The 20,000-nt window shown below is 39.1% G+C and overlaps 2 protein-coding genes across 2 annotated transcripts; both read left to right on the top strand.

The window, feature by feature from the left end:
• The first annotated feature begins 47 nt into the window (after positions 1-47).
• Positions 48-8,046, top strand: LOC140344946 (E3 ubiquitin-protein ligase HECTD1-like). The gene is made up of 11 exons (XM_072432134.1): positions 48-273; positions 977-1,062; positions 1,172-1,299; positions 1,387-1,588; positions 2,044-2,181; positions 2,290-2,897; positions 4,056-4,134; positions 4,810-4,903; positions 5,958-6,108; positions 6,417-6,561; positions 6,906-8,046. Exons 1-11 carry the CDS (start codon positions 96-98, stop codon positions 7,041-7,043), a joined length of 1,947 nt encoding a protein of 648 aa, XP_072288235.1. The 5' UTR covers positions 48-95; the 3' UTR covers positions 7,044-8,046.
• Positions 7,801-19,457, top strand: LOC140344947 (E3 ubiquitin-protein ligase HECTD1-like). The gene is made up of 16 exons (XM_072432135.1): positions 7,801-7,842; positions 9,274-9,430; positions 9,585-9,807; positions 10,514-10,568; positions 11,116-11,298; positions 11,531-11,741; positions 12,445-12,530; positions 12,640-12,767; positions 12,855-13,056; positions 13,512-13,649; positions 13,758-14,365; positions 15,524-15,602; positions 16,278-16,371; positions 17,422-17,572; positions 17,881-18,025; positions 18,370-19,457. The coding sequence occupies exons 1-16, from the start codon at positions 7,801-7,803 to the stop codon at positions 18,505-18,507; spliced, it is 2,640 nt and encodes an 879-aa protein (XP_072288236.1). The 3' UTR covers positions 18,508-19,457.
• Positions 19,458-20,000: the final 543 nt, after the last annotated feature.

Here is a 20,000-nt window from a genome sequence, read left to right as displayed (position 1 = left end):
TTGTTCTTTGTCGTGGAGCTATTAATTGTATTTGACTTGGGTCATTGCTGCTTTATTTGCAGGACTTCTGTGAAAATGGCACCAAATCTGTAGTGATGCCAGCCACCCTTTCCACACTGCAGAATGCTGACATTTTAAGCTTTGCCAGGGAACAACCACAAGCCAAGGCTGGCAGTGGGCAGAACTCATGCGGTGTAGAGGATGTTCTGCAGCTTCTGCGCATCCTTTACATTGTAGCCAGTGATCCATATTCTGCTAGGACACCACAAGAAGGTAAATTAGATTGTTTACCATGACTTATTCTGTATCATAACTGTCCTATATATTGATATTTGAATCTGAATGTACAATTGCCTTTTAGGGGTGGTCAGCACAGCCTAACGGGACTAGTAAAGCAGTGCTAGGGAATCCTGCATTTACCTTAATGTCACATTACTATATTGTAGTAGCATTGAAAACATTTTATCAAAATACCATTGTTAATGCATTTATATATCAATTATATAATAGTTTACTTCGTTCTCTAAAGAAGTTTGAAGTCTGTTGATGTTTTCACAGCCTACACAAAGAGTGTTGATTTTTAGATTGTCAACATTAACATAAGGAAGACCACACAAACAATGTGGGAACTAGACATATAATGTAAAAAAAGGCAAACCTTTTATTACAATCTAAAATATAAACGATACTTCCACCAGTGAACCAACTTCCATTTATTTCCAAAAATCTCCAATTGTGGATATTACAAGATAGGCATGTGGTGCTAATGAACAATTTGGTAAAGCCCTCACATATACATCACCTAACATTTACACAATCTTTGAAACTAATGTGCTGACATTAAAGTAGGTCTTATGTATTTAAAATCAAGCAAAGGGGTTAGTGGAGACCTTTCCCATGCCAGTAAATATTTTTTTTTTTTTTTGCCAATTTGTAACCTGTAAGTCTAGCAAGATTTGTCTTGTTTTTCTTGCAGAAGGGGATGAGATGCTTTTGTTCAGTGTTCCACCAGAGGAATTCACCAGCAAGAAAATCACCACCAAAATTTTGCAGCAGATTGAGGTATGGTAGTAAAGATGAAAAAGGTTCACTAATGAAAAAACATTTATAGTGGTGGTGAGGTTTGTGTCTCCATATTAAAGAGTCCACGGTATGATTTGTTTTCATACAGGAGCCACTGGCTTTAGCAAGTGGAGCTCTACCAGACTGGTGCGAGCAGTTGACAGGAAAATGTCCCTTCCTGATTCCCTTTGAGACCCGGCAGCTTTACTTTACCTGCACTGCTTTTGGAGCATCAAGGTACTGCTGCTGTTGCAGTTTTCTACATTATTTATACACTATTACATAAGTACATATTTAGTGCAATGTGTTTTTGTTGTTGTGCAGAGCTATTGTATGGCTGCAGAATAGACGGGAGGCCACTGTAGAGAGGAGTCGGACAGCCAGCGCAGTGCGTCGTGATGATCCTGGGGAGTTCAGAGTAGGACGTCTTAAACATGAACGAGTGAAAGTGCCACGAGGTGATTCACTGATGGAATGGGCGGAGAATGTCATGCAGATCCATGCTGATCGCAAGTCTGTGCTGGAGGTAATTTTATTAACTTAATGTAGTTAATGGCAATGTTTTTTTCTTTAATAAATCTGTAAAGCTTTTACAATCCCTGTCAGGTAGGTGTGTTGCTATCTGCATCCCCTCTGAACTGATGCATGTTATGAGGCCTGAAAGTAAGTTGTAATTCAATAATTATAGTTTGTCACCAATATCAAAAGGCCAATTGCAATACATCTGAAGTTCAGATCCAATGACTGGAAAAACATGGCTCAATACCCACAAGCAATTTTAGTTCTTGGGTGCATGCTTGGGAACTAGTTAACACACATTAGTCTTTGGTTGCATGACATAATTCCGTAAAGGTTTGACATCTTACTTTTTCAGTATGCATAGAAACACACAAGGGTGTACTATGCAATCTATACTTTCCAGCATTAGATTTTTTTAAAGAAGGACCAGGATTAACTCTTTCTGTGATTGCTATTGTTTAGGTGGAATTTCTTGGAGAAGAAGGGACTGGGCTGGGACCCACCCTTGAATTTTATGCCCTGGTGGCAGCAGAATTCCAGAAGACAGACTTGGGAATCTGGTTATGTGACGACGACTTCCCAGATGATGAATCTCGACAGGTAACATACACGGCTGTCCTCTCAAGGAAAGGCTGGCATTACTTTAGCAGTGGGCCATGTTTGGTAGAGAATAAAGCACTGTAGTCAAAACATTCTCTTTTCTTGTAGGTTGACTTAGGTGGTGGTTTGAAGCCTCCTGGCTATTACGTGCAGCGCTCATGTGGACTTTTCCCAGCTCCATACCCTCAGGACAGTGAGGAACTGGATCGAGTGACAAGGCTTTGCCATTTTCTTGGTGTCTTTTTGGCAAAATGCATACAGGACAATCGCTTAGTAGACTTGCCCATTTCTAAACCTTTTTTCAGGCTTATGTGCATGGGTGATATCAAAAGTAACATGAGTAAACTTTTGTATGCCTCTCGGGGTGAAGAAAGTGAACACTGCACTGAAAGCCAATCAGAAGCCTCCACCGAGGATGGACATGATGCTCTCTCTGTTGGGAGCTTTGAGGAGGATTCTAAGTCAGAGTTTATTCTGGACCCACCAAAGCCAAAGCCACCAGCCTGGTTCCAGGGTATACTGACATGGGAGGACTTTGAATTTGTGAACCCTCACCGCGCTCGCATCCTCCGTGATATTCGGGAGCTGGCAGTGAAAAGGAGGCACACTCTGAGCAATCGGAGCTTGTCTGAGGATGAGAAAAACACACATTTGCAAGACCTAATGTTAAAGAATCCATCAGGGTCTGGACCTCCTGTCAGCATTGAAGATCTGGGGTAAGTTACTGCCAGGAAAAAAAATCATTCTTACCTTGCAGCTTAGATTTGCTGGAATTTTATTTTAAATTGAAAATACCGAGTAATGAATTCCTGTTAATTATTTACCGATATCATGCATGCCATTCTGATATTTACACGCACTTCCTAGGTGATTGTTATATCCTTCTTCAATTATTAAAGTCAGCCAGACCAAAAACACATTTCTGGTATAGATGTGTGTGGACTGGACTGGGTCCTTGCTTTTCTTGGGGAGCGATGACACCACCCTGACTTGATGCTGTCCTTCAATGATTAGGAGCTTTTTTCCTGCTCCATTTAATAACATAAAATGAAAATGCCAGTAAGAAAAATGGAATGGAAATAATGTTCATTCAGGTGTGCAAACCTAGAAATAAATCCATAGACATTTCATAGCCAAAATCCTCAAGAAATCTAAAAAATCATTAGAAAATCTAGCTCTTCACAAACATATGGAATCCATTTAGAGCGCACCGACCATTCAAAGACTAACTTTCCCTAAGGCAGACAAAAACACATTTTTAGTAGTGTGGAAAAGTAATACAGCTTTATACAATATAGTTACTGCAATCGCTGACTTCCTATCTTAGTAACAGTAGCTCTTCCATTTCTTGTGCTTCTGTAGCTAAGGGACAGGAAAAGCAAATCTTGGTGCCACATACAGAAATGATTTTCTTAACTAGCATCTGAAGTAAACATTGGACAAATTACCCAGTAGGATCCCTCCATGTGTTTGTCCAGTTCTCACTTTTTTCAGTAAACAAGGCTTAATGGAGGGGGATCCCTGAATTTTTATGTTATTAGAGACCGAATTTAATAGGATTTGAAGGTCATACAAGGTCATGCTTCTGCCACTTTCCTCTTTGAACACCCTGTCCCCTACACAAATGAATCAACTATTGGTTACCTCTCTTGGAAAATCATCCTTCTATATGGTTTAAGATCTGACTGATTTACACCTCCTGCTTTAAAAGAGCCAGCTTACCCCACACACTTCTAATTTCAGAAATTTGACATTATTGAAAACTATTTCCTGTCATTGAAAACCATTTCCTGTCATGAAACAAGTCAGCAGTTGGGCTGTTCATTTTAATGATTAGGTATATACTCATATATACTTGTGTTAATTTTTCCCAGGCTTAATTTCCAGTTCTGTCCTTCCTCTCGTGTTTACGGCTTCAGTGCAGTTGATTTGAAACCCAATGGTGAAGATGAGGTATGGAAATTTCCCTGCTTTCTTAGATGCAGTGATGACCTTTCTGTTTCAGAATTTAAAAGTGATTGATATCGATATGATAATAGAAGTTTCTCTACAATTTGTAACAAGCCTTCGAAAAAGCAATGGTTACCATGTAGAGGATACATTCTCATGACTTTCTGAAGTGACCATTTTTTGCTGCTGCTGGACACATGTATTACTAAAGCTTTATGTTTTAAGATTGTTCAACAGGAACCTGTAGAGAAATAAGGACATTCTTGCTCTAATGCTTTTTCTTGACTAGTTGTTACTAAGTTGTTGCATTCCTGAGCCACAATGCAGGAAGAATCTCAGACACAAGTTAGCAGGGGGACCGCTCTGAGCTTTGAATATGAGAGGTTGCACCCCTATGGTGAAAGGATTACATGTACATAAAGCTGATGAGTTTACTAAAAACTAAGTGACTTATGACCTAAACTGTAGTTACCTAGAAGTGCTTGCTTGGGTTTTGTGGTTCATAAGTTGAAAAGTATATTGCAAGCACCTCTAGATTTCTGCTTTGTCATGACGTTCTTGGGTATGAAGTAAACTTTACTATAAATTAGCAGTCATGTGTCTGAATATTTTATCATTTTATCAGTAGGTTACAGTTTTTACTACAGATTTGTTGTGCAACATTTTACTTTCTTGCAGATGGTGACTATAGACAACGCAGAAGAATATGTAGATCTTATGTTTGATTTTTGCATGCTGACTGGTGTACAAAAACAGATGGAAGCATTTAGAAGTAAGTGTCACAGTGATCTACCCGGGGGACCGCCATACAATAAACTAATTATTTTTCATAAAGTGGTTTAAAATAAAAAATGCAGATTCATGTTAAAATGATTCATTACATCAACAGTATTATGTCAAGGGCATTTAATGTAACTATTCTGGGCCTGGGTATGGTAATAGATAAGAATAGGAAGAAACATGTAGGTGGGTGGCAGCCCGTGTATTGTGATCTAACTCTTTAGTAATCGCCCAAAAACAACCAGGTGGTTACTGAAAAATGCCGGGCTAAAGGGGCAGGGGAGAACACTGCACTTTGTATTGTTGTCTCTTACAAACAAACGTCTGGTGCATTGTGTTTCCTGAGAATTGGGGTGTCAGGCATCTTCCTATTCCTGTACAAAAATATTTAACACACATTAACCTCCTGGGCGGTATTCCCGACTGTGGCATGGCGTGGATTTTTCCATACCAAAAGCAGTAACTCTGAGCCGCTTTTGGTATTGAGTTTAAAAGTCCTACCTGATTCCCACGTTCCAGCGGCGTCTTCCAGCGATGCCTGGCATCTTCTTCCCCTGGCTGCGTAACCTGGAAATGGCGGGCATCTGCGTCCCCCGCTTGTGAACGCTGGGGACGCAAGGCCAGGGGAAGCAGATGTCGGCCCTCACGAGCGTGTGACTGAAGGGTGGGACCGTTGGGCTGGCAGGCGGCAAATTTGAAATACTAAATACCGCTTTTACATTTAAAAATACTTAGTATTCATACCGCCAGCAAGGTTAATGATGACATTATATTGCTGGAAAGAACAGGTTACTGCTGCTGGCACCTAATAAACTGAAAATGTAACTGTCTGTATTACATGGTGCTTCTGCAGTAAAAGTAACTACAATATTACTCGTTGATTTTTTAAACTTTTTAAATAGTAAATTTCACACTTTTTGTGAATGTTCTTAGGGGGTCACAACAAGGCAGTACGAAGAATAAATTGCTTTATGTATAGATAAATTACAGAAAAAAAGCCATGGCATTGAAATGAAGATAATTGTCTCTTTTTCTTGGTTTTCTAGGTGGCTTTAATAAAGTATTCCCTATGGAGAAACTGGGTTCCTTTAGCCCTGAGGAAGTGCAGATGATATTGTGTGGAAACCAATCACCTTCCTGGTCTGCTGAAGACATCATCAACTACACAGAGCCCAAATTGGGATACACCAGAGAAAGGTGCGGAGCTGTACACTCATACAGGATGAAATATAATGTGTTATCAGGACATGGAAATGTGTTCAATTAGTATTTCAGTGACCAGTATGCATTACAAATGACCAGAACATCTGAGGAACTTGTGCTGAAATCATGATGATCAGTATTTTACATACTTTTTTACATTTAAACTCTAGCAAGGAAAGTATTTGTCTCACAGAAATCAGATTTGAGTCCAATATTTAAATCATCCAGTTGTTGTAAAAAGATGTTAAAATTGTGAAAAGGTATGTAGAATATTTTTATAAAGATGTTTTTGGGTTTTACAGCCCGGGCTTCCTTCGATTCGTGCGGGTCCTCTGTGGAATGTCATCGGATGAGAGGAAGGCTTTCCTGCAGTTTACAACTGGGTGCTCCACACTGCCCCCTGGAGGACTCGCCAATTTGCATCCACGCCTCACAGTTGTAAGAAAAGTAAGTGTTACCTTTAGTGTTTTATTCCAGAACAGTACCATTTACAACAGTAAGTGGGCACGTCATCAGCATTTACAGTTTAGATTTAGGTACTAGGCCTACATCCCACTCGGATGTAGAACACTGAAGGAAAAAAAATTGCTGAAGACACTGGGTTAATTTATTTTTGCTTGGTGCTGTCTAAAACCCAGTACCCGCTGACAGCAAACAGTAGAAACTTTTTTAGCTACAAAATAATTTTTCCGTGGCTCAGACGGGATGTCTTGTGTACTCTAGAAGCAGTTAGAGCTTTGTACATAATGTCTACTATGGTTGGTACTGACAAACTTTTTGTGTTACAACAGGTTGATGCTACTGACGCTAGCTATCCTTCTGTGAATACATGTGTGCATTACCTTAAATTGCCAGAATACTCTTCAGAGGAGATCATGAGAGACCGTCTACTTGCTGCTACCATGGAAAAAGGATTCCATCTGAACTGAGAGCCCCCTGGACTGTCAGGACACTGCAGTGTGTTACTAGTGGCACTCCCTCTCTTGTGTTTGTGTGCTGAGAAAAGACATGGCCTTTCTTCCTCTCGCTGTGTGTTCCTTACACCCCCTCTGTGAGGCTTTAAAGGAGAGAGTGGGTGTAATGCCTTTTTTTTTTTTTTTTTTGTTCGCTGCTAATGATAAAATGGTCTTTTCTCCTGGCATGATTGACTGAAAAAAAAAAGAACACTTAACCTGTCATTTCTCTCTGGCAGCCTATGGTTTAGAGGGCAGAAAGAGAACCTCTAATGTATGTCTTAGGGTCACCGCTTGTCAGCACTCAGACATTTGTACAAGTGTAGCGTCTGTTGTATGAACATAATACACTACGTCGGCATTCCCCTGTCCCCGTGTCCTGCATCCAACTCTCATTTTGCTAGCTTTAAACTAACCTGTCCGAAGGCTGCTTACATGAATCGTAGATTGTCCATGGACACCTAAAGCTTTTTTTTTCTTTTTTATTTCTCCTCCTGATATACTTTACCTTTTATTTTAATGGTGCCTGCACTATTTAATGCCCCAATGTTTACTTTCTTTTTTCCTACTATAATCATGCACCTTTATTATATTGTCTTCCTTACTCTGGAAGAATTTTTCCTTTCATTTTGAGATGCCCCTGCTATGCAGACCAAGCCGCAATGTTTGTGTGACATGCAAATAAATATTATGAAATCAATCCCCATGAAATCTATATAGAGGCATAAAGCCAATGGACCCCTTCTCTGGTCAGGGTAACTTCCAACTCTCCTGGGTAGGTGGCCGTTCCTCGCACTTAAGGGGTTTAAAAATAAAACCAGTTTTGCTCTCTTGTATTTTCTTTGTATATTATAAACATTTATTTAACTTGTTGCAGTTTGAAGTAAAAAAAATGAATAAAAAAGTTAATAAAGAAATTAAAATACACATTTCCAGTTTGTGTGCGGAAAAAAAATCTATTAAAAATATTTGCAGCGTAGCTTTTCTGTATCTTTTCTGTTGTAACAGCAGCCTGCTTCTACATTGATTTTACCACGTAGAAGAAATGGGAGCTTGCTGCCGTCATGACCTTTGGTATCACTGAGCTGTATGCATGTGAAGAAATTTGTATTACATGGTAAATAATAACTGGGTATTAGGCTTTAAAGTAAAGATAACAGAGACTGTTGATCCAGGAAACATTGGATTGCCTCTTCGAATCAGGAAGGAATTATTTTCCCCCTGTTGAAGCAAATTGTACCAGGGTTTTTTTGCCTTCCTCTGGACCAACTATGTTCATAGGGTTTTATATCTGGGATTTGTTTATATCCCTAGTGGTTAACTTGATGGACATGTCATTTTTCAACCTAACCTACTATGTAACAGTATTTTTTTTTGTTTCTGTTCTGATATGTTTTTAGAAATATCAGACAGATGTGGTAAAGCTCTTCTTTGGTAGAAAACATTTAATGTGTCTTAATTTGCTTCTTTTTAAAATGAAAGTTAGTGTATCACAGACTTGCAAAATCTGTTCTAATGTGCAGTTTATATTCTGCAATGTTTTACTTTGATTGCACAGTGGTCACTTTGACTCCATTTAATATGCCTAAAGCAAAACTAAACTTTAAAGCTGACCAGTAAGATGCATTGTTTTTTTTTTTTTTTTTTTTGTAACCAGATGTAAGCTCACATTATCAAGAATAATTGTTGCAACTAATAGAAGTGATGGGATTAAGGTACAATTTGATACTCCAGTAAACCATCATGCCCAAACCTGTCAAATATACAGATATTTATCTTTTGGGTGTGTCGGTTCAAAGAGGACCTTTCTTTTAAGTTCCCACTTCATGTAATATAATAAGGTGTTTAAAGCATTACCAATTAAATCATTATTACTATAAATATTTAGGGCACAATAAAGAAATTGGCCTTTTAACTGTTGTGGTAAGTCTAGCCATAACAAGAGAACTTCTAAATAGATATATCAACAGGAACTGCCCCAGCATTCCTTCTTTCAGGCATCCAGGAAGAATACTTTCTTGTTTAGATTAGTGACAAACATCTAGAAAAAAATGATCTGATATTCAATGCACACGTACGTAGGATTTGTCTGTCAACAACATGGTTACACAAAAAATAAAATTTTAGTTGGGACTGATAGATCTAAAATTATTAAATGAAGTGGCATTTTCTTAACATATAAACAATTTTTCTTTTTGCAATGTAGGAGGAAGAGGAATATGAGACAAAAGGTGGAAGACGTAGAACTTGGGATGATGATTATGTTCTAAAAAGACAGTTTTCTGCTCTCGTGCCGGCTTTTGATCCTCGTCCTGGTCGGACCAATGTCCAGCAGACAACAGACTTGGAGATTCCAGCTCCAGGTATGTATATTGCTGGTAGGCGGCAGCCTGTAAGCATGACCAATGTTCTTCATATGATCAGAGATGAAGAATCCAAATTTTTTATTATGTGCAACAAAAGTAAATATTGGCTTATTATTTATCTGCATTATTTAATGGCTGTCTTTTATTGCAGGAACCCCTCACTCGGAGCTCCTGGAGGAAGTGGAATGTGCTCCTGCACCTAGATTGGCCCTCACCTTGAAAGTAACTGGTCTAGGAAGCGGAAGAGAAGTGGAGCTACCACTCAGTAACTTCCGAGCCACCATATTTTATTATGTGCAGAAACTTTTGCATCTTTCCTGTAATGGAGCCATCAAGTCTGACAAATTAAGGAGGATATGGGAGCCCACTTACACGTAAGCAGACATATGATTTATAATATACTACAGGATGCCTTTCCCAATTTTCAAAGCTTCTCCTCTTTTATGACCGATAAATGGTTGTATAGTATAAATATTCAGGAAGCAAATAAATATTTACATCTTCAGTTGCCTTCAGTTATTAGAAAACTTTTTGGAAACTTTAAACTATCAATGCTTGTATTTTATGTACTGTAGCCTGCATCATTTTGCTTATCTCTTCAAATGAATTAGGAAGATAGCCCCTGCAAATTTTCTACTTAGCCAGAGCCCTCAACCAGTCAAACCCACGTTGGCAGTGTTAGATGAAGCCTGGTACAGGTTTTGTTTTCTTTTGCTTGGTCATCAAATGATTGTTTACCCCACAAAGTAAAAGATAGATTTAATACAATTTGATTGGATTCCGTGTTCTTTGCTTGGATTCCGTGTTTTTATATTATATAATACAATTTGTTTATCTTATTTAACTGATATGATCATTACATTGAACTATGATAATGTGAAGCATTGGGCAGCAATATATATATTGAAATATGTAGCAAATTACTCATTATGATGAGAATCTCATGTTTAATTCCTGTATTGCTGTCATGTTATCCAAAGGTTGATCAGCTAGTTGCAGTTTGCTAATGTAAAGTTAAGCCATTGTTTTTTAAGCTACACCTGGTGTTTCTAAACTTCTCTCACTTTATTTTTTTTACAGCATTATGTACAGGGAGATGAAGGATTCAGATAAGCAGAAGGAGTCTGGTAGAATGGTAAGTATTGCTCTTACTGGCTTTTCTGACTTGCATTGTATAACAAAACCTATCCGACTCTACTAATTGTAAAAGTCTGTTCTGTGCTACAGCTATTCAAGCATGAGAAATAATACAGTGTACGAAGAATGTATAAAACACAAATTACAGGTTTGCATTACAATGGATATTGGCTGTTTCTGCTGTCATTGTGTCAGGTTGCAGAAACTGTGTGCAACTGCAATAGAGATTTTAAACAAGAAGCTGTATGTTGAAAGAAAACATTGACATAATGTCTACAAGCACACTGAAAATACCAAATTCACCAAATGGCATTCAGTATCTCGGCATACATGTTTACAGTGTTGGCCCATTGTAGCTACCAATAAAATCTGGCTGCTGTTTTCTGTAAGCCACCAAGCATTGTCTGTTGCATAGGCTCCTTATGGTGTATAGGATTTAAGGATCTTCATTCAAGAAAATTCCATTCAGTTTCCAGTAGTAGAGCAGATCTGTTGGTGCTATCCAGAGCTGAACTGTCCCCTAAATACCGCATTCCCTTCTTCAGGGCTGCTGGTCCGTGGAACATGTGGAGCAGTCACTGGGTACAGATGCTTTGCCAAAGAATGATCTGATCACCTATCTGCAGATGAACGCAGATCCAAGCTTCTTGCGGCGCTGGAAACTGACTGGAACTAACAAGAGCATCCGAAAGAACCGCAACTGCTCCCAGCTTATCGCTGCCTACAAAGTAATGCGGGGCTGGGGTGGCATGGTTGTCTAGTATACGCTTGGCTTGTTGTCTTGAAAACTGTAATGACAGATATTTATGAGATAAATGGTGTTAAACCTAAGGTAGCTTTTGTATTCACATGTATTCAAATATTGTGTGTGTATGTATGTATTTGTGTGTTTGTGTTTTTGTTCTTTGTCGTGGAGCTATTAATTGTATTTGACTTGGGTCATTGCTGCTTTATTTGCAGGACTTCTGTGAAAATGGCACCAAATCTGTAGTGATGCCAGCCACCCTTTCCACACTGCAGAATGCTGACATTTTAAGCTTTGCCAGGGAACAACCACAAGCCAAGGCTGGCAGTGGGCAGAACTCATGCGGTGTAGAGGATGTTCTGCAGCTTCTGCGCATCCTTTACATTGTAGCCAGTGATCCATATTCTGCTAGGACACCACAAGAAGGTAAATTAGATTGTTTACCATGACTTATTCTGTATCATAACTGTCCTATATATTGATATTTGAATCTGAATGTACAATTGCCTTTTAGGGGTGGTCAGCACAGCCTAACGGGACTAGTAAAGCAGTGCTAGGGAATCCTGCATTTACCTTAATGTCACATTACTATATTGTAGTAGCATTGAAAACATTTTATCAAAATACCATTGTTAGTGCATTTATATATCAATTATATAATAGTTTACTTCGTTCTCTAAAGAAGTTTGAAGTCTGTTGATGTTTTCACAGCCTACACAAAGAGTGTTGATTTTTAGATTGTCAACATTAACATAAGGAAGACCACACAAACAATGTGGGAACTAGACATATAATGTAAAAAAAGGCAAACCTTTTATTACAATCTAAAATATAAACGATACTTCCACCAGTGAACCAACTTCCATTTATTTCCAAAAATCTCCAATTGTGGATATTACAAGATAGGCATGTGGTGCTAATGAACAATTTGGTAAAGCCCTCACATATACATCACCTAACATTTACACAATCTTTGAAACTAATGTGCTGACATTAAAGTAGGTCTTATGTATTTAAAATCAAGCAAAGGGGTTAGTGGAGACCTTTCCCATGCCAGTAAATATTTTTTTTTTTTTTTGCCAATTTGTAACCTGTAAGTCTAGCAAGATTTGTCTTGTTTTTCTTGCAGAAGGGGATGAGATGCTTTTGTTCAGTGTTCCACCAGAGGAATTCACCAGCAAGAAAATCACCACCAAAATTTTGCAGCAGATTGAGGTATGGTAGTAAAGATGAAAAAGGTTCACTAATGAAAAACCATTTATAGTGGTGGTGAGGTTTGTGTCTCCATATTAAAGAGTCCACGGTATGATTTGTTTTCATACAGGAGCCACTGGCTTTAGCAAGTGGAGCTCTACCAGACTGGTGCGAGCAGTTGACAGGAAAATGTCCCTTCCTGATTCCCTTTGAGACCCGGCAGCTTTACTTTACCTGCACTGCTTTTGGAGCATCAAGGTACTGCTGCTGTTGCAGTTTTCTACATTATTTATACACTATTACATAAGTACATATTTAGTGCAATGTGTTTTTGTTGTTGTGCAGAGCTATTGTATGGCTGCAGAATAGACGGGAGGCCACTGTAGAGAGGAGTCGGACAGCCAGCGCAGTGCGTCGTGATGATCCTGGGGAGTTCAGAGTAGGACGTCTTAAACATGAACGAGTGAAAGTGCCACGAGGTGATTCACTGATGGAATGGGCGGAGAATGTCATGCAGATCCATGCTGATCGCAAGTCTGTGCTGGAGGTAATTTTATTAACTTAATGTAGTTAATGGCAATGTTTTTTTCTTTAATAAATCTGTAAAGCTTTTACAATCCCTGTCAGGTAGGTGTGTTGCTATCTGCATCCCCTCTGAACTGATGCATGTTATGAGGCCTGAAAGTAAGTTGTAATTCAATAATTATAGTTTGTCACCAATATCAAAAGGCCAATTGCAATACATCTGAAGTTCAGATCCAATGACTGGAAAAACATGGCTCAATACCCACAAGCAATTTTAGTTCTTGGGTGCATGCTTGGGAACTAGTTAACACACATTAGTCTTTGGTTGCATGACATAATTCCGTAAAGGTTTGACATCTTACTTTTTCAGTATGCATAGAAACACACAAGGGTGTACTATGCAATCTATACTTTCCAGCATTAGATTTTTTTAAAGAAGGACCAGGATTAACTCTTTCTGTGATTGCTATTGTTTAGGTGGAATTTCTTGGAGAAGAAGGGACTGGGCTGGGACCCACCCTTGAATTTTATGCCCTGGTGGCAGCAGAATTCCAGAAGACAGACTTGGGAATCTGGTTATGTGACGACGACTTCCCAGATGATGAATCTCGACAGGTAACATACACGGCTGTCCTCTCAAGGAAAGGCTGGCATTACTTTAGCAGTGGGCCATGTTTGGTAGAGAATAAAGCACTGTAGTCAAAACATTCTCTTTTCTTGTAGGTTGACTTAGGTGGTGGTTTGAAGCCTCCTGGCTATTACGTGCAGCGCTCATGTGGACTTTTCCCAGCTCCATACCCTCAGGACAGTGAGGAACTGGATCGAGTGACAAGGCTTTGCCATTTTCTTGGTGTCTTTTTGGCAAAATGCATACAGGACAATCGCTTAGTAGACTTGCCCATTTCTAAACCTTTTTTCAGGCTTATGTGCATGGGTGATATCAAAAGTAACATGAGTAAACTTTTGTATGCCTCTCGGGGTGAAGAAAGTGAACACTGCACTGAAAGCCAATCAGAAGCCTCCACCGAGGATGGACATGATGCTCTCTCTGTTGGGAGCTTTGAGGAGGATTCTAAGTCAGAGTTTATTCTGGACCCACCAAAGCCAAAGCCACCAGCCTGGTTCCAGGGTATACTGACATGGGAGGACTTTGAATTTGTGAACCCTCACCGCGCTCGCATCCTCCGTGATATTCGGGAGCTGGCAGTGAAAAGGAGGCACACTCTGAGCAATCGGAGCTTGTCTGAGGATGAGAAAAACACACATTTGCAAGACCTAATGTTAAAGAATCCATCAGGGTCTGGACCTCCTGTCAGCATTGAAGATCTGGGGTAAGTTACTGCCAGGAAAAAAAATCATTCTTACCTTGCAGCTTAGATTTGCTGGAATTTTATTTTAAATTGAAAATACCGAGTAATGAATTCCTGTTAATTATTTACCGATATCATGCATGCCATTCTGATATTTACACGCACTTCCTAGGTGATTGTTATATCCTTCTTCAATTATTAAAGTCAGCCAGACCAAAAACACATTTCTGGTATAGATGTGTGTGGACTGGACTGGGTCCTTGCTTTTCTTGGGGAGCGATGACACCACCCTGACTTGATGCTGTTCTTCAATGATTAGGAGCTTTTTTCCTGCTCCATTTAATAACATAAAATGAAAATGCCAGTAAGAAAAATGGAATGGAAATAATGTTCATTCAGGTGTGCAAACCTAGAAATAAATCCATAGACATTTCATAGCCAAAATCCTCAAGAAATCTAAAAAATCATTAGAAAATCTAGCTCTTCACAAACATATGGAATCCATTTAGAGCGCACCGACCATTCAAAGACTAACTTTCCCTAAGGCAGACAAAAACACATTTTTAGTAGTGTGGAAAAGTAATACAGCTTTATACAATATAGTTACTGCAATCGCTGACTTCCTATCTTAGTAACAGTAGCTCTTCCATTTCTTGTGCTTCTGTAGCTAAGGGACAGGAAAAGCAAATCTTGGTGCCACATACAGAAATGATTTTCTTAACTAGCATCTGAAGTAAACATTGGACAAATTACCCAGTAGGATCCCTCCATGTGTTTGTCCAGTTCTCACTTTTTTCAGTAAACAAGGCTTAATGGAGGGGGATCCCTGAATTTTTATGTTATTAGAGACCGAATTTAATAGGATTTGAAGGTCATACAAGGTCATGCTTCTGCCACTTTCCTCTTTGAACACCCTGTCCCCTACACAAATGAATCAACTATTGGTTACCTCTCTTGGAAAATCATCCTTCTATATGGTTTAAGATCTGACTGATTTACACCTCCTGCTTTAAAAGAGCCAGCTTACCCCACACACTTCTAATTTCAGAAATTTGACATTATTGAAAACTATTTCCTGTCATTGAAAACCATTTCCTGTCATGAAACAAGTCAGCAGTTGGGCTGTTCATTTTAATGATTAGGTATATACTCATATATACTTGTGTTAATTTTTCCCAGGCTTAATTTCCAGTTCTGTCCTTCCTCTCGTGTTTACGGCTTCAGTGCAGTTGATTTGAAACCCAATGGTGAAGATGAGGTATGGAAATTTCCCTGCTTTCTTAGATGCAGTGATGACCTTTCTGTTTCAGAATTTAAAAGTGATTGATATCGATATGATAATAGAAGTTTCTCTACAATTTGTAACAAGCCTTCGAAAAAGCAATGGTTACCATGTAGAGGATACATTCTCATGACTTTCTGAAGTGACCATTTTTTGCTGCTGCTGGACACATGTATTACTAAAGCTTTATGTTTTAAGATTGTTCAACAGGAACCTGTAGAGAAATAAGGACATTCTTGCTCTAATGCTTTTTCTTGACTAGTTGTTACTAAGTTGTTGCATTCCTGAGCCACAATGCAGGAAGAATCTCAGACACAAGTTAGCAGGGGGACCGCTCTGAGCTTTGAATATGAGAGGTTGCACCCCTATGGTGAAAGGATTACATGTACATAAAGCTGATGAGTTTACTAAAAACTAAGTGACTTATGACCTAAACTGTAGTTACCTAGAAGTGCTTGCTTGGGTTTTGTGGTTCATAAGTTGAAAAGTATATTGCAAGCACCTCTAGATTTCTGCTTTGTCATGACGTTCTTGGGTATGAAGTAAACTTTACTATAAATTAGCAGTCATGTGTCTGAATATTTTATCATTTTATCAGTAGGTTACAGTTTTTACTACAGATTTGTTGTGCAACATTTTACTTTCTTGCAGATGGTGACTATAGACAACGCAGAAGAATATGTAGATCTTATGTTTGATTTTTGCATGCTGACTGGTGTACAAAAACAGATGGAAGCATTTAGAAGTAAGTGTCACAGTGATCTACCCGGGGGACCGCCATACAATAAACTAATTATTTTTCATAAAGTGGTTTAAAATAAAAAATGCAGATTCATGTTAAAATGATTCATTACATCAACAGTATTATGTCAAGGGCATTTAATGTAACTATTCTGGGCCTGGGTATGGTAATAGATAAGAATAGGAAGAAACATGTAGGTGGGTGGCAGCCCGTGTATTGTGATCTAACTCTTTAGTAATCGCCCAAAAACAACCAGGTGGTTACTGAAAAATGCCGGGCTAAAGGGGCAGGGGAGAACACTGCACTTAGTATTGTTGTCTCTTACAAACGTCTGGTGCATTGTGTTTCCTGAGAATTGGGGTGTCAGGCATCTTCCTATTCCTGTACAAAAATATTTAACACACATTAACCTCCTGGGCGGTATTCCCGACTGTGGCATGGCGTGGATTTTTCCATACCAAAAGCAGTAACTCTGAGCCGCTTTTGGTATTGAGTTTAAAAGTCCTACCTGATTCCCACGTTCCAGCGGCGTCTTCCAGCGATGCCTGGCATCTTCTTCCCCTGGCTGCGTAACCTGGAAATGGCGGGCATCTGCGTCCCCCGCTTGTGAACGCTGGGGACGCAAGGCCAGGGGAAGCAGATGTCGGCCCTCACGAGCGTGTGACTGAAGGGTGGGACCGTTGGGCTGGCAGGCGGCAAATTTGAAATACTAAATACCGCTTTTACATTTAAAAATACTTAGTATTCATACCGCCAGCAAGGTTAATGATGACATTATATTGCTGGAAAGAACAGGTTACTGCTGCTGGCACCTAATAAACTGAAAATGTAACTGTCTGTATTACATGGTGCTTCTGCAGTAAAAGTAACTACAATATTACTCGTTGATTTTTTAAACTTTTTAAATAGTAAATTTCACACTTTTTGTGAATGTTCTTAGGGGGTCACAACAAGGCAGTACGAAGAATAAATTGCTTTATGTATAGATAAATTACAGAAAAAAAGCCATGGCATTGAAATGAAGATAATTGTCTCTTTTTCTTGGTTTTCTAGGTGGCTTTAATAAAGTATTCCCTATGGAGAAACTGGGTTCCTTTAGCCCTGAGGAAGTGCAGATGATATTGTGTGGAAACCAATCACCTTCCTGGTCTGCTGAAGACATCATCAACTACACAGAGCCCAAATTGGGATACACCAGAGAAAGGTGCGGAGCTGTACACTCATACAGGATGAAATATAATGTGTTATCAGGACATGGAAATGTGTTCAATTAGTATTTCAGTGACCAGTATGCATTACAAATGACCAGAACATCTGAGGAACTTGTGCTGAAATCATGATGATCAGTATTTTACATACTTTTTTACATTTAAACTCTAGCAAGGAAAGTATTTGTCTCACAGAAATCAGATTTGAGTCCAATATTTAAATCATCCAGTTGTTGTAAAAAGATGTTAAAATTGTGAAAAGGTATGTAGAATATTTTTATAAAGATGTTTTTGGGTTTTACAGCCCGGGCTTCCTTCGATTCGTGCGGGTCCTCTGTGGAATGTCATCGGATGAGAGGAAGGCTTTCCTGCAGTTTACAACTGGGTGCTCCACACTGCCCCCTGGAGGACTCGCCAATTTGCATCCACGCCTCACAGTTGTAAGAAAAGTAAGTGTTACCTTTAGTGTTTTATTCCAGAACAGTACCATTTACAACAGTAAGTGGGCACGTCATCAGCATTTATAGTTTAGATTTAGGTACTAGGCCTACATCCCACTCGGATGTAGAACACTGAAGGAAAAAAAATTGCTGAAGACACTGGGTTAATTTATTTTTGCTTGGTGCTGTCTAAAACCCAGTACCCGCTGACAGCAAACAGTAGAAACTTTTTTAGCTACAAAATAATTTTTCCGTGGCTCAGACGGGATGTCTTGTGTACTCTAGAAGCAGTTAGAGCTTTGTACATAATGTCTACTATGGTTGGTACTGACAAACTTTTTGTGTTACAACAGGTTGATGCTACTGACGCTAGCTATCCTTCTGTGAATACATGTGTGCATTACCTTAAATTGCCAGAATACTCTTCAGAGGAGATCATGAGAGACCGTCTACTTGCTGCTACCATGGAAAAAGGATTCCATCTGAACTGAGAGCCCCCTGGACTGTCAGGACACTGCAGTGTGTTACTAGTGGCACTCCCTCTCTTGTGTTTGTGTGCTGAGAAAAGACATGGCCTTTCTTCCTCTCGCTGTGTGTTCCTTACACCCCCTCTGTGAGGCTTTAAAGGAGAGAGTGGGTGTAATGCCTTTTTTTTTTTTTTTTTTGTTCGCTGCTAATGATAAAATGGTCTTTTCTCCTGGCATGATTGACTGAAAAAAAAAAGAACACTTAACCTGTCATTTCTCTCTGGCAGCCTATGGTTTAGAGGGCAGAAAGAGAACCTCTAATGTATGTCTTAGGGTCACCGCTTGTCAGCACTCAGACATTTGTACAAGTGTAGCGTCTGTTGTATGAACATAATACACTACGTCGGCATTCCCCTGTCCCCGTGTCCTGCATCCAACTCTCATTTTGCTAGCTTTAAACTAACCTGTCCGAAGGCTGCTTACATGAATCGTAGATTGTCCATGGACACCTAAAGCTTTTTTTTCTTTTTTATTTCTCCTCCTGATATACTTTACCTTTTATTTTAATGGTGCCTGCACTATTTAATGCCCCAATGTTTACTTTCTTTTTTCCTACTATAATCATGCACCTTTATTATATTGTCTTCCTTACTCTGGAAGAATTTTTCCTTTCATTTTGAGATGCCCCTGCTATGCAGACCAAGCCGCAATGTTTGTGTGACATGCAAATAAATATTATGAAATCAATCCCCATGAAATCTATATAGAGGCATAAAGCCAATGGACCCCTTCTCTGGTCAGGGTAACTTCCAACTCTCCTGGGTAGGTGGCCGTTCCTCGCACTTAAGGGGTTTAAAAATAAAACCAGTTTTGCTCTCTTGTATTTTCTTTGTATATTATAAACATTTATTTAACTTGTTGCAGTTTGAAGTAAAAAAAATTAATAAAAAAGTTAATAAAGAAATTAAAATACACATTTCCAGTTTGTGTGCGGAAAAAAAATCTATTAAAAATATTTGCAGCGTAGCTTTTCTGTATCTTTTCTGTTGTAACAGCAGCCTGCTTCTACATTGATTTTACCACGTAGAAGAAATGGGAGCTTGCTGCCGTCATGACCTTTGGTATCACTGAGCTGTATGCATGTGAAGAAATTTGTATTACATGGTAAATAATAACTGGGTATTAGGCTTTAAAGTAAAGATAACAGAGACTGTTGATCCAGGAAACATTGGATTGCCTCTTCGAATCAGGAAGGAATTATTTTCCCCCTGTTGAAGCAAATTGTACCAGGGTTTTTTTGCCTTCCTCTGGACCAACTATGTTCATAGGGTTTTATATCTGGGATTTGTTTATATCCCTAGTGGTTAACTTGATGGACATGTCATTTTTCAACCTAACCTACTATGTAACAGTATTTTTTTTTATAGCACCAACATATTACGCAGCACTTTCCTTCCATAGTCATATGTCATTAACACAGTCCAAGGTCAATTTTAGGGGGAAGCCAGTTAACCTAA

Source organism: Pyxicephalus adspersus, unplaced genomic scaffold (assembly GCF_032062135.1).
Source record: "Pyxicephalus adspersus unplaced genomic scaffold, UCB_Pads_2.0 Sca235, whole genome shotgun sequence".
NCBI lineage: Eukaryota > Metazoa > Chordata > Amphibia > Anura > Pyxicephalidae > Pyxicephalus > Pyxicephalus adspersus.
Note: the sequence above shows the minus strand (reverse complement) of the source record. Positions and strands in the feature narration are given on the sequence as shown.